The 12,264-nt window shown below is 39.9% G+C and overlaps 3 protein-coding genes across 3 annotated transcripts; all 3 read right to left on the bottom strand.

Moving 5' to 3' along the window:
* Positions 1-18: 18 nt before the first annotated feature.
* On the bottom strand, positions 19-882 carry LOC120452182. The gene is made up of 3 exons (XM_039636292.2): positions 816-882; positions 499-587; positions 19-417 (listed from the first exon to the last, which is right to left on the bottom strand). Exons 2-3 carry the CDS (start codon positions 574-576, stop codon positions 97-99), a joined length of 399 nt encoding a protein of 132 aa, XP_039492226.1. The 5' UTR covers positions 577-587; positions 816-882; the 3' UTR covers positions 19-96.
* Positions 883-4,366: 3,484 nt separating this feature from the next.
* On the bottom strand, positions 4,367-5,314 carry LOC120453521 (homeobox protein vab-15). The gene has a single exon (XM_039638268.2). The coding sequence runs from the start codon at positions 4,995-4,997 to the stop codon at positions 4,458-4,460; it is 540 nt and encodes a 179-aa protein (XP_039494202.1). The 5' UTR covers positions 4,998-5,314; the 3' UTR covers positions 4,367-4,457.
* A 2,298-nt stretch (positions 5,315-7,612) lies between these two features.
* Positions 7,613-10,322, bottom strand: LOC120453520. Its single transcript, XM_039638267.2, has 3 exons — positions 9,611-10,322; positions 9,263-9,557; positions 7,613-9,146 (listed from the first exon to the last, which is right to left on the bottom strand). The coding sequence occupies exons 1-3, from the start codon at positions 10,150-10,152 to the stop codon at positions 7,965-7,967; spliced, it is 2,019 nt and encodes a 672-aa protein (XP_039494201.1). The 5' UTR covers positions 10,153-10,322; the 3' UTR covers positions 7,613-7,964.
* Positions 10,323-12,264: the final 1,942 nt, after the last annotated feature.

Here is a 12,264-nt window from a genome sequence, read left to right as displayed (position 1 = left end):
AATGCTTAACACCGGTTCTTTAAAGATTTGAAATTACTTTATGAACATCATATCAATCTGGAGTAAAAGGTAGACACTTGTTCATCCAAAATCCCTCTATGTGGAGTTGGCGTTGGGGCCGCGACGACGGCCGAAGCCCTGCACAAAGTTGACGAACCGGCGGTTGTACTGGATCCTGCGCTTGGCGCGTCCGGTCTTCTTCTTCTTCTTCTCCTGCTTCTCTACCTTGGGCGTCTGTCCTTTGACCTTGCCGGCACGGGCCAGAGAACCGTGCACCTTACCTCCCAGCATGGGAATGTTGAGGTCCAGCTCAAAGGAGCTCAGGGCGGTCACGGGGGTGTCGTTGGCCAGAGTGGTGCCCTCGCAGTCGAGGCTGAATTCCTCGGCGTTGAATCCATGGATCTGGGCCAGTTGGTTCTATTATTGAGACGACCGCGATGGACGGATGAGGAACACACAATTAGGTTATGTTATTTGTATCTCATTTGCGGAACTCACCTTGACTCCGGCAATGGTGGCATCCTGGGAAACCTCCAGGGCCTCGATGGTCTCTAGTCCACGGACGAACAGCTGCATGTTGATTCGCTCTGCAAAGTAACCATGCCGCATGCATTTATTAGTTGTCATATTCATATCGACTTGTGGGGGGAAACACGTGTGCCGCGTTTTGGTCAATTTTTTCGCTTTTTCGGTCGATTTGCAGGTGGCATTTGGTGTCCAGCACACTTGGCAATCGCTCGCACACACATTTTACTGGTATTTTCGCTTTAACTGGGCTATTTTCTTATATATTTCGACAAAAATCACTCGATTACCTTTTGACTTGGTGTGCGGATCCCGAAAAAGAAAGATGGCGCAGAAGTATCGATGGGCCTATCGATTTTTGTTGTCGTACTATCGAGTCAGGCGTTAGTGCGTTTAATTTGACTGTCTGGCCGTATTCTTAAGGGAAAGGTGGCAAGGATGGCCAATCGATTACTTGTATCGATAACTTAAGGGGTGACCAGTCTGCATTCAGTTTTTAGGGCTTGGTATATTTCCGAACTGTGGTATTTTGTAACAGCTTAGATTAGTTTAAAAATCGTGCCAAATACGAACTATTTTTATAATACAATAAAATTACCAATATATCGCTGTTAGTCCTCCCGCGATAAGTGAGAGGTTCGTTATATTTTTTATATGTTTAATTGCAATGTTATGGTACTAGTACTGCATGTACGGATTCTTCGCTTCAATAAAACTAAATAAAATAAAAAAAAAACAATATATCGCGTATTCTTAAAGTTTTTTGATTCAAATAATATTCCGAAAATATTATTTTTTCTTGTATTTCTTATGCAGTGACCTCAACTTCACTTACCAAAATAACACTTTCAATTACCTTATTTAGTTTTGTTATTATATTAAGTCATGGGATTCTAAATGTTCGTATAGACAATTGGGAAAAACTCTAGTAAATAAAAAACGTATTAATACAATTTACAATTATGTAAGAAAATAATAATATATCAACCTTTTGTGAAAACTGTCAAAGGTTTTTACTGTTGGGATTCATAAAGTTAAAGACAGCTCATTTAAATCCGTCAGTTAATAATTTCATTTAAGAGTTGTACTTTTTAAAACTGTTTAATAGTTGCATTTGTATTATATCATTACTCATAGACTAAAATGGTTACCATACCCCTGCAATATTACACGAATTGCATTGGATATGCCCTCGTCTCCTTCCCTTCAAAGGATCGCAAAAGGACAGTCTGGCTGACGCCCGCTAAGCCAGCGCACCCCGATTACCGCAATCTACGCAAAATAGGAATTACGTTGAACCCAAGAAATAGTCCGCCCGCGCCTGTCAATCCCGTCTTCACCAAGTTCTTGAGGACCGCTCTTACAAATGAACCATTTGCGGAATCTGGGCGCGCATGCGCCTGCGCTTGTCTTTTGTTTGAATCGTGTAGAAGACACAAGAGGAAATCCTGGAGGACCATGGGCTGTGTGTTATTCTACGCCATTAGAATAAATATTGCCGCATTGTTTGTCAAACAGGACTAGATTAGTAACATAAACATTTGCTCATAGAATGCAAATCATAAGCCGATTTGACAAATTTGCACGAATTATCTTCGTCTAATGAGTACGGCTTAGTTCGGTCAGGATCCTCCGAGGCTGGACACTAAGATGGAACTTTTGAGACCTGGAAAGACAGCCTTAGCTATAAAAAGTATATTGTTTCTATAAATAATTTTGGACTCGCTGAATGAAAGTTCCTTCAATACCAGATGCGACATTTGATATTACTTTTAAACCCTTTGACAACGACCACCTCTTGATGCTCATTTAAGATAGCAAGCTGTCACGTGCATTCCCCTCTTCCTGTTGTCCACTTCGATTTGGACGGAAATCCAGCCATTCCCTACTCCCATGATCGGATTTGCTCGGGATTAGGGGCAGACATCTCCTGGATTTGCGTAAACTCATTTGCCAGACCTTGTGGCAGAATCTGGACTTGGGAAGCGCATCCGAAATCATTTCCCCCAAACTGCGTGGAGGAACTGCCGCTTTGTAATCTGATATTTTAGTATGTTTGCACACAAAGGCAGCGGAAAAAGAAATTACTCTTGACCATAAAAACAACGGCAACAATTGCCAAATCGGCTTAGCCTGCCCCTCGTCTTTATTTCGCCATTTGCTGCTTTCCCGGCACGCGAATTTCATCATTTCCATTCACCTTTTTGTGCGTACTTTCCCATATGAGTTACATTTTAGGCAACAATTTGTATCATATCTGTGTTGTCGGTTGTTTTTGATCCCATTATATGAGTCCGGTGTTAGCATGAGAAAAAAAACAGTGAAGTCAACCAGTTTCCGCATTGAAATATTAAATTACTCAATCTATATTTGATTTGTTTCAGGTGACATGGATTTGAAATGGTGGTTAATAAAAACTACTTCAGTTGCAAAAAACTGAGAACTATTATACGGACCATTATTTTTCTATTTTGCTCGTCAAAATTTTAACATTACTTTTTTAATGTAAAGTCTAACGATACTTAAAAATCCTTTTTCTCGAAATGGGACTCGCAAAATAAATGCAACAAATAGATTATCTGACTTTTAATTTTGTAGGTTTAAGTAACGCTTTATAAGCCGATTGTATTTCATAATCTGAAATGGAAACTGGACTTTTTTAAAAGGTACTTTAATATACATACATAGGCTTGCATATTGAGGAGTTAGCTCAGTTAAGTGGAACTTTGATAACAACAATGGCCCCTTGATAAAAAAAAAGTAATTGATTTCTGTATTGATTTCTTGAGTCATACGCTTCTCAACAATTCTAAGCAAGAATTAATGAAAAGATCTATAAATAAGATGAGGTATTTCCCAGGTAGCAAAAAGGTGTTCGGATGCCTTAATAAATTTCTACCAAACACATCTTTCAATTCATCATATCAATGAAGTAAACCTCACATTTCCAAGAAAGATTTGTCAAACCAAAATAAATTGCAACAAAACACTTCTGAATTGAAATAATTCTAAGTAACATGTACAAATTTAGTTGAGTGCTGCATGATTTTTATACCCATTACTCGTTGAGTAAGAGGGTATACTAGATTCGTTGAAAACTATGTAGCAGGCAGAAGGAAGGGTTTTCGACCAAGTATATACATATATTTTTATCAGGATCAATAGCCGAGTCGATCTAACCCTGTCCGTCCGTATGAACGTCGAGATCTCAGGAACCATTAAAACTAGAAGGTTGAGATTTAGCTAACAGATAACAGATTTTTTTTTTTTAGTCTTGTAATCTTCTATCGATATGCCAACACTCTTTTCTAACGCCCACAGACCGCTCAAATCTGCCACGCCCACACTTTTAAAAAACTTTTTGAAATTTGTCATATTTTTATTAGTCTTTTGTAAATTTCTATCGATTTGCCAAAAAAAACATAACGTCTAAAACTGCCACTAGAAATTTGGCTGTTGCCAGTTTTGTAAGAATACATTTTGCCAAAAATATTTTTGCCACGCCTACTCTAAAGCGTACAAACTGTCAAAAACAGTTAATGTTGAAATTTTTCCTTTGCACTTCCACTAACTGAGTAACGGGTATCTGATAGTCGGGGAACTCGACAGTAGAGTCCTCTTCGATAAGCAATCCCGCAAGAAAATGGTTTTTAAAACTACCTATACTTGTTTAAATTATTGAGGTTAGTAAGTTGCTTTCAGAGGTTAAAACGAAACTCAGTAACTATTTTATTCGTGGCTTAAAATATTTTGTGATATTTTTAATTGTTTTAATGAGAACCCATAGAAACAGCAAATAAATTCGGAATAATGTATTTTATATTGTCGATTTGTTCTTTATTCTTATTTTTATTGTTAGGTCTATGAATTATATTTACAGAAAGCCACTAAATTCCTAACAGTTACAGTCCATTTGGATATCCTTCCCCAGCTCAAGATACAACGATCATTTCCGGTTCCGGACTGGAAGCGTTCGATGAGAAGGTGGAGTCGCAGCTCTCGTCCTTTTCGCGTTTCTCCCGTCGCTCGCGAGCCCTTCGATTCTGGAACCAGATCTTGACCCGCGTGTTGGTCAGCTCCAAGGAGTCCGCTAGTTTGTTGGCGTCCTCCGCGCTTAGGTAGTTGGACTCCTTGTAGGCACTTTCCAAGGCCTGCAGCTGCTGCGGAGTAAATGGGATGCGGGGCAGGCGACCAGGAGTTCTTTTTGCGGGAGCATTGTGGCGGAGGGCCCTGGGCAACTTGGGCGGATGGTAGCGGGTGTACTGCAGCCAGTCGTAGACGGGAATCTGAGCCTCTGCGGCAGAGACTGGAGGAGAACCTGCAGACTCCTTCGAGGAATAAGATGCTGGGTGGGCGTACGGATGGAAGGGCAAGCTGGCACGAAGTCGCTGCAGGACTCCCAAGGAGGCATTGGTGCCCACATATCTGTCACCGGCTCGGTTCAAAATATACTCGATACTGAAGTCACTCATCCTGCGACGATCCTTTCGCTTTGACGGTCGAAGTGATACTGCTGAGTTAGCTGCGCATCCACGAGCTATTTATCCAAGGACCTCCCATCGCCGCCATTTGCATCCCAGCAGATAGTATGGCCATCCTTGTCACGCAGGACGATGAGATTGGCCTGGCCCAATTCAAATCTCATTCGGAAGCAACGAGCCGATTAATAGGCGTTTCCCATCTCTCCGGCCAGGTAGAAATCCGTTGGCCCACCAATATTACCCCCTCAGCGGCCCAGATTAGGCCCACGAAGGCAATGAAATGCAAGTACACGGGTTAAAATCATCTCAGACTCCCAGTAAAATCTAAACACCCTGCAAAGGTAATGTTACGATAATGGAAGCTTTAAAGAAGGAGAATTAAATATTTGGTGTATCAAAACAAATATGTGATTTATATCATACATATAATCAACAGATCAATAGTTTGTTATAAAATTTTAAGGTCACTTTGTCTGATCCTAAAATGTTGTAAGGTGCCACATTATTTTACTTTAATTATATTAATTGTTTTATGCAATTATAGCCTCGCTAAAGAGTTGACGAATTTGTAGTAGAGCATAATAGGAAAATATCAAACTGATTAGCTTAAACCTTATAGCAAAGAGCATCTGATCTTCGGTGTATACTGCTGCCCGTTCCAAATATTCCTCGTAAATGTGATAGTTTTTGATTTGTTGTGGTTTTTGCTTGGCGATGGACAGGGTAGTTGTTCCTGAGTTGAAATCATATGCTGCCATGTTTTTCTCAAGCCCTCCCATCCTATCAGATCCCATTCCAATTCATCCCTTTCGATGGGAAAACAAGTTGAGCCTGATATATTCTGATGCTCGTATGTTTTGATTGATTCGTAAATTTGTTTTCATAACAGTTGCCTTTGCGAAACGAGTTTTGAGGCAACCCTCGCATTGTTCTTAAAGTATCAATTACCCTGTTAATTGAAAATAACCACTGAATAGGCAGCATACAAAAACTATAATAGAATACTATCTAGTTTGCAAAAAGGGAGGAAAGCTTCTAAACGGCAGTTTATCAACGAGTTTCTGTTATCACATATTTTAATAAAACCAATTATCTATTTAAAAATGTTAGTTCTTTATACAAGCTATTTGACATTTGGAATGATGAATGGAATCAAAGATTAAGAACATTAAAATACCTTTTGACCTCGGCATACAAGCTTATGAAAAGTAATTTATTTCCATTATTCTTTGTCGGCTTTTTTAATTTTAGGCCCACAATTCCAATGATTTAATGGAAAACGTATCTATCATTATTAACTGATAAAACCAAATGGTATTTACTGTAAGTAATTATCTTAGCACTGGAAATCTAGGTGTTCTATTACCACATCTAACACATTGACAATAAAGAAGTAATTTAGCTTAGCCAAGCCGAAGCCTTCATACCCTTACAGTAATTGTACTCATAAAAAGTAACTAAACATCGAGTAAGAACACTTTATGAAACATCACGAGACCATAAATTCCTTTCCATTATTTTCCATTTAATGTTGGAAGTATTTCTTTTACAATTTCTAAGTTCTTTGATATGTGAAAAAAATAGATTGTACCTAAAAGTAAACAATTGGATGGAACCAATTAAAGAGGTATCTCTACATTGTCGGCAATTTCTAAGTTTTTTTGAAGACCAATTATATCTGCGTGTCAACTTGGTTTTGTAAAACCTCCAACCCTTAAAAGATTACTTCATAAAAGATATTATTGATATAGGGTTTTAAAAAAACTTTCAGGCATATGACAACCACTGACTTGAGCAAAGCACGCGGCTCTGTTAGTCATTCATTATATCATTAGTGGGGATCGATTGATTCGGTTTCGCGGGTGATCTATTAAAATGTATTTCAAATATTTGAATGGCGTACACAAATCATCTTTGAAAACTCTCTTTCTAGTGTTATGGAAGAAAGACACCTTGGTTCGCTACTATTTACCTTATTTATAATTATTCTCCCATAAGAATAACTTATTTTTGAGTACTTACATATGTATGTACAGAGATTATGCTGAATTATACTTGCAGTATAAGAACAATTCGTACCATTCGTATTTGCACTCTGTTTTAGACAGTGATAACTTACTAAACATTAATGTAAATGTAAATGAGTATGTATTACCTATTTGTTAATGGATCTAGTATGGTGATCCTTACGGCGCCCAAATTGGGATGCAACCCTTATATTACCACCTTATAATAGTAGACTACTATTAATTAACTTACCTTCCCTACGATGCTTATTTATAATCTTATTCGTAGCCGCCTTTGGTTAGTCGGCTGGACCTCTCTGTGCCAAGTAGATTAACTGGAAATTACATTCGCCTAGTTTTAGGCTGTATCCTATTATCTCAATTTCTGACTCTCTGTCGCTCTTAACGGGATCAATACTGTCTTTTTTTGCGAACCTAGCCGTACGATACTTGTATTGTTTAACAATTGGTAACGTTTAGGCGTATCGTGGTTTTTATCTACAATTCAGATTTATATGTACATGTATATGGGAGTAAGGTTGAGCTGGTTTCCATCCTTAATTTGGTCCTAATAACGAAAAGCAAACTAAGCACTAATAATTAGGGTAGTAGATATAACTTATATTGTTTAGGCGGCTGTTACAACTAGCTTAAAAAATACTTGCAAAGATTTTGGTTAATTGGAGCCAGTATCTTTTTCTAATCACTGGACAATTACCCGAGTATCTGCCAATTGTCATGTAATTGTCAACTAATTTTCCATTCGCACAATTTGCCAAGCTGCAATTACGTTTGCCAAAGTAGATGCCAGCATCTAACCATTCGGCCACAGATCCACCCCAGAGATAGGATGCCATACCTCAGGAGAACAAAGGCTCTGAGATCCGGCAGATTACAGTAGCGAGTCCTTTTTTGTGCGGTCTTGCGGTTGTCCAGAGTTTAGAGCTAGAACTCAGCAGATGCAGTACTTTCTGGTCTCCTTAACCGACGAGCATCCCGACTTTCCGGCGTAAATGTTCAACCGACTGATGCTGGGCATCTGAACGGGAATCCTTCGGGCACTGGTATCCCACTCCACGGTGGCCTCGAAAAGGGCGTCACCCGGTTGCACACTCAACTGGATAAGATACCTATTAGAGTTCCCTCTTCTCTGGACTGAGAATATTCGGCTCAGTTTCAACCGACGGCACCGTTCCGCTCCTTTTTTGCTGGCTACATATTTGTTGATGGACTCCACCAGCTGGGTGGACATGCTCCTGGCACTGGAATCTGTTGTGGACACTTCGGAGAGGCTGTCACACGTGCACCAGTGCTCCTCGATCCCGGCCTGGGAGCAATTCCTGGACCAGTCCACCTCCTCGAAAACGCTGTGGCAGGTGGAGCAGCCCTCAGGGCGAGGAAGCTTATCCTTCGGGGTGTCCAACTCCAGGATGTGTCTCAGGGTGGCATGGATATCGTACGGTGATGCGAGGCGATTCCTATTTACCTGCAGGTTGCGCAGGAGCTTCGGGTACTTCTCACGAATCCAACGCGGAACACGGATATATATGAAGGGCAACCGTTCTTCCACGAAACCGCTATCCAATTTCCTCAATGGTCCAAACCTGGCTCCATGATCGCTGAAGAAGATGATAATGGTGTTATCCATTATTCCGTTTTTGTCCAACGTCCGCATGTACTTCACCATCCTCTCATCCATGGCAGAGGGCATAGAAAAGTCATTGTGGCTGAATGTGTTGGTCCAGAACATGCCAAAGAAGCTGCTGTTCCGGTTGACCTTGGTGAACTGGACTCCCAGGTCATAGATGTACTCGGAAGCCGGCCTGCGCCCTAAGCAGTAGGGCATTTGACCCTGCTGCGTCATCCTCAGCTCCTTCTCCACGGCCAGGACCAGTGGTCGGCCGTACACGTCTGTCGGTGGATTGAAAAAGCCCCTGCTTGAGTAGTCAAATGTGGAGAACTTGCTCCAGTCCTCGGCGAAGGCCGTTGTGTATCCTTTGTCCTTAAAGTCCTTCCAAATAAATGGACAGGCGTCCAGACCACGTACTTTATCAGGATGGCACCGTGCGTTCGCGTAGGTTTTATTAAATCCCGTGAGAATCGCCATCAGATTTGGAAACGTGTTGTCACCCATCTAATGTAGAAAGGTGAGAAGTTTGAATAAATTCATGTGATTTGCAATACTTTTATGGAAATTTGTAAAAAGCTGAATTCAAATTTAAAATAACTTATTTTCAGACTTCTAATCACCTTATTGTATCCCTGAAGCTCGAACCAATGCTGACTGTTCAAATACTCGAACATCCGGGGCATCGTTAGCTCAAGAGTCATTCGTGAAATAGAATCAATGCCCCACAGCAAAACACTGGGCCTTCGTTTATGCAGCGATGTTGGATTATCGATCCGATCCTTCCGAGGATGCACAAAGCTGAAGGCGTCCTTTTGCGACACCTTATCGAATGGAGGCCGGCGGCAATAGGTGATCATGGCAGTCACTTCAGTTGGCACCAAGTGGTCCTGCTGAAATTCAACGCAAGGACGCAACCTGCCGGGATACTCATCTTCAGTGTCCATCTCTGAATGTCGTTTGGAACTTACTTGTACTGATGGTCCGCATTGGTTGAAGAGCCTGCTCGAAGGATCTGTTTGAAGCAGCAGGTGGAGTTTTCGTTCTTGTGCAACCTGTAGGTGCTGTCCGTTTGATTAAAGATCACTGTGATCATGTCGGGACTTTTGTCACACACAATATAGGAATGTTTCTTGTAGATATGCTGGATGTTGCTGGCAAAGGGATTGGGGTGGCCCATTTGGCACTGCGGGTTGTTGACGAAGTACTTTTTTCCATTAGATTCTAATGCATATAAAGTCTCTGTTCTCGATTCTCCAGTAACTGGTAATGAGGTGCTGCCTTTTAGGACTCTATCCGTGCTCGCGGTGGTGCTTATTTCGATTTGATCCTCGGTGGAGCTATCAGGAGCTACACTGCTCTTCAGAGGATTATCTGCGCAGCTCAAGGTATAAATTGCCAAGGTTAAAAGCACCAAGCTTAAAAAGAATATTTTCACTATCCAATTTGAGGGTTTCTTTTCGCTAGGTTCTCGCTCCTCATTTGGAACAAGTTCATATTTAATGTTCGCCATGTAAGAATAGACACTAACCGAAAACTAACATATACAACAAAGCGATTGTTTTATTCCAATAAATTATACTTTTCTAGTATTTTCCGTTTTTGTTATTCTTGACCCGGCGTTATCCACACCATTTCCGCGATATAACTGAAATCGGACCCATATGCCCGCCACGCTCAGAATTTTACACACAACTGACGATAGCTTTCAGTAGCCAGCAATGCAGGGGGTTCTCTATACTAATCAAACACTGAGTGCTCAAAAGTTTCTGGGAACTGTGCGGTCCACTGAGATAACTTCGAGTACATAGTCATACCATAATTATTTCAAAGGCGATTTGTTGCCCATTGAAGCTGATTACGTTATCCTAGAATATGTTTTCTCGCTTCCATTAATAGTTAATAAAACTGCAAAGCGGGTGTATGGAATAAAATTATTACTAAATATTATAATAAAATACATTCGTACACAGAAATCGTTAGCTTTGTATTACAAAGATTGTAATTTAACAAAGTGTTATTACTTTGGCTACATAAATTGATTGACCATTTCCAATACTTATAAAAACATACATACAAACATAAAGTTGTCATACCACTAAAGGTGGCAAGAATTTTCCACGATTGGGCGCGATCTTCACTAATCGTGACTTGACGGAAAGTCTATTACATATCTATCTTGAAGTGCTATAAAATGGTCATCACCAAGACAGACGCCAAGGTAAATTAAATTGCTAGCTAATTAAATTATTGTTGTTAATTGATGAGCTGTTGCAAAAAACCATTTCCATTCACACTGCATACGGCATTGTAATAATTCTATTATTATCTGCTTCGAGAATATGGATAAGCATCGATCAAAGCAAGTACACTTTGAAAAACACTTTTACGACAAGTTGGTTAAACAGATATACAATAAATATATATAACATTTTTATTCACTTGTTACTAAATATTCTATGAATAAAATTAAGTGTATTTACCAGGACAGAGGCGTAATCGTCTCCAAGTCAAAACAAATAAGCTGGCAAATGAAATAAAAGCTATAGTCGAGTTTCCCTACTATCGATAGAAATTCGGAAATACCATAATAAAATTAAAAAATGTTTTTTAAATTTTTCAAAAGTGTGGGCGTGGTCGTTTTGGGCATTTTGAGGTTGGTTTGGCCGTGTCAAAATCAGGAAACAAACTTGCGCGGCGTCTATGTCTCTGGCATCTTGACATCCGGTCAGATCAATAGGTCTAGTGATTCTGATCAAGAATATATATACTTTATAGGGTCAGCAATACTTCCTTCTACCTTTTACATACTTTTCAACAAATAAAGTATACCTCCTACTCGACGAGCAACGGGTATAATTAGTACCATGCGAATTGTTTCATCACAGTAAACCAATTCCACTCAACATGATTATATATAATTTTTTTTTTCGCCATATTTATTTGCTTATCTTTTAAAAGGGTCTAACCATTTATTGCTTTAATGGCTTTAGTAGCGCTGCTTCAAATTAGAATTTAATTACCACATGAACTTCTTAGCGAAGTCGCTTTAGTCGAGTTCCCCGACTATCTGATACCCCTTACTTAGCTGGTGGAAGTGTAAAGGAGAAATTTTAACACAGACAGTCTTTAGCGGCTTGTGGGCGTTAGAATGGACATGGCAAAAAGTTATTTTTCAAATCGATAGAAATTTACCAGACTTATAAAAATTACAAGTGTGGGCGTTAGAGTGGGCGTGGCAACATGGGCCAACAAACTTGCGCTGCGTCTATGTCTCTGGAGTCTGCATGCTTAGTCTCACCTTTTTAGCTTTTATAGTTCCTAAGATGTCGACTTTTATACGGACAGACAGACAGACGAACATGGCCATATTGACTCGGCTATTGATCCTGATCAAGAATATATATACTTCATATGGTCGGAAACGGATTCTTCTGCCTGTTTTCAACGAATCTAGTATACCCTCTATACTCTACGAGTAACGGGTATAACTACTGCAGATTCAGAAATTCATTTTTCTGGATAAATTCAATGAGGAAATCAACAAATTTACTTATCTTTTAATCATTGAAGTTATCGTTTTCCACACAATATTACCGGTTTTTGTTCTTTTGTCCTTATGTTA

This window comes from Drosophila santomea, chromosome 3R, assembly GCF_016746245.2.
Source record: "Drosophila santomea strain STO CAGO 1482 chromosome 3R, Prin_Dsan_1.1, whole genome shotgun sequence".
Taxonomy (NCBI): Eukaryota; Metazoa; Arthropoda; class Insecta; order Diptera; family Drosophilidae; genus Drosophila; species Drosophila santomea.
The sequence above is the reverse complement of the archived record's forward strand: the minus strand, read 5'-3'. Positions and strand labels throughout refer to the sequence as shown.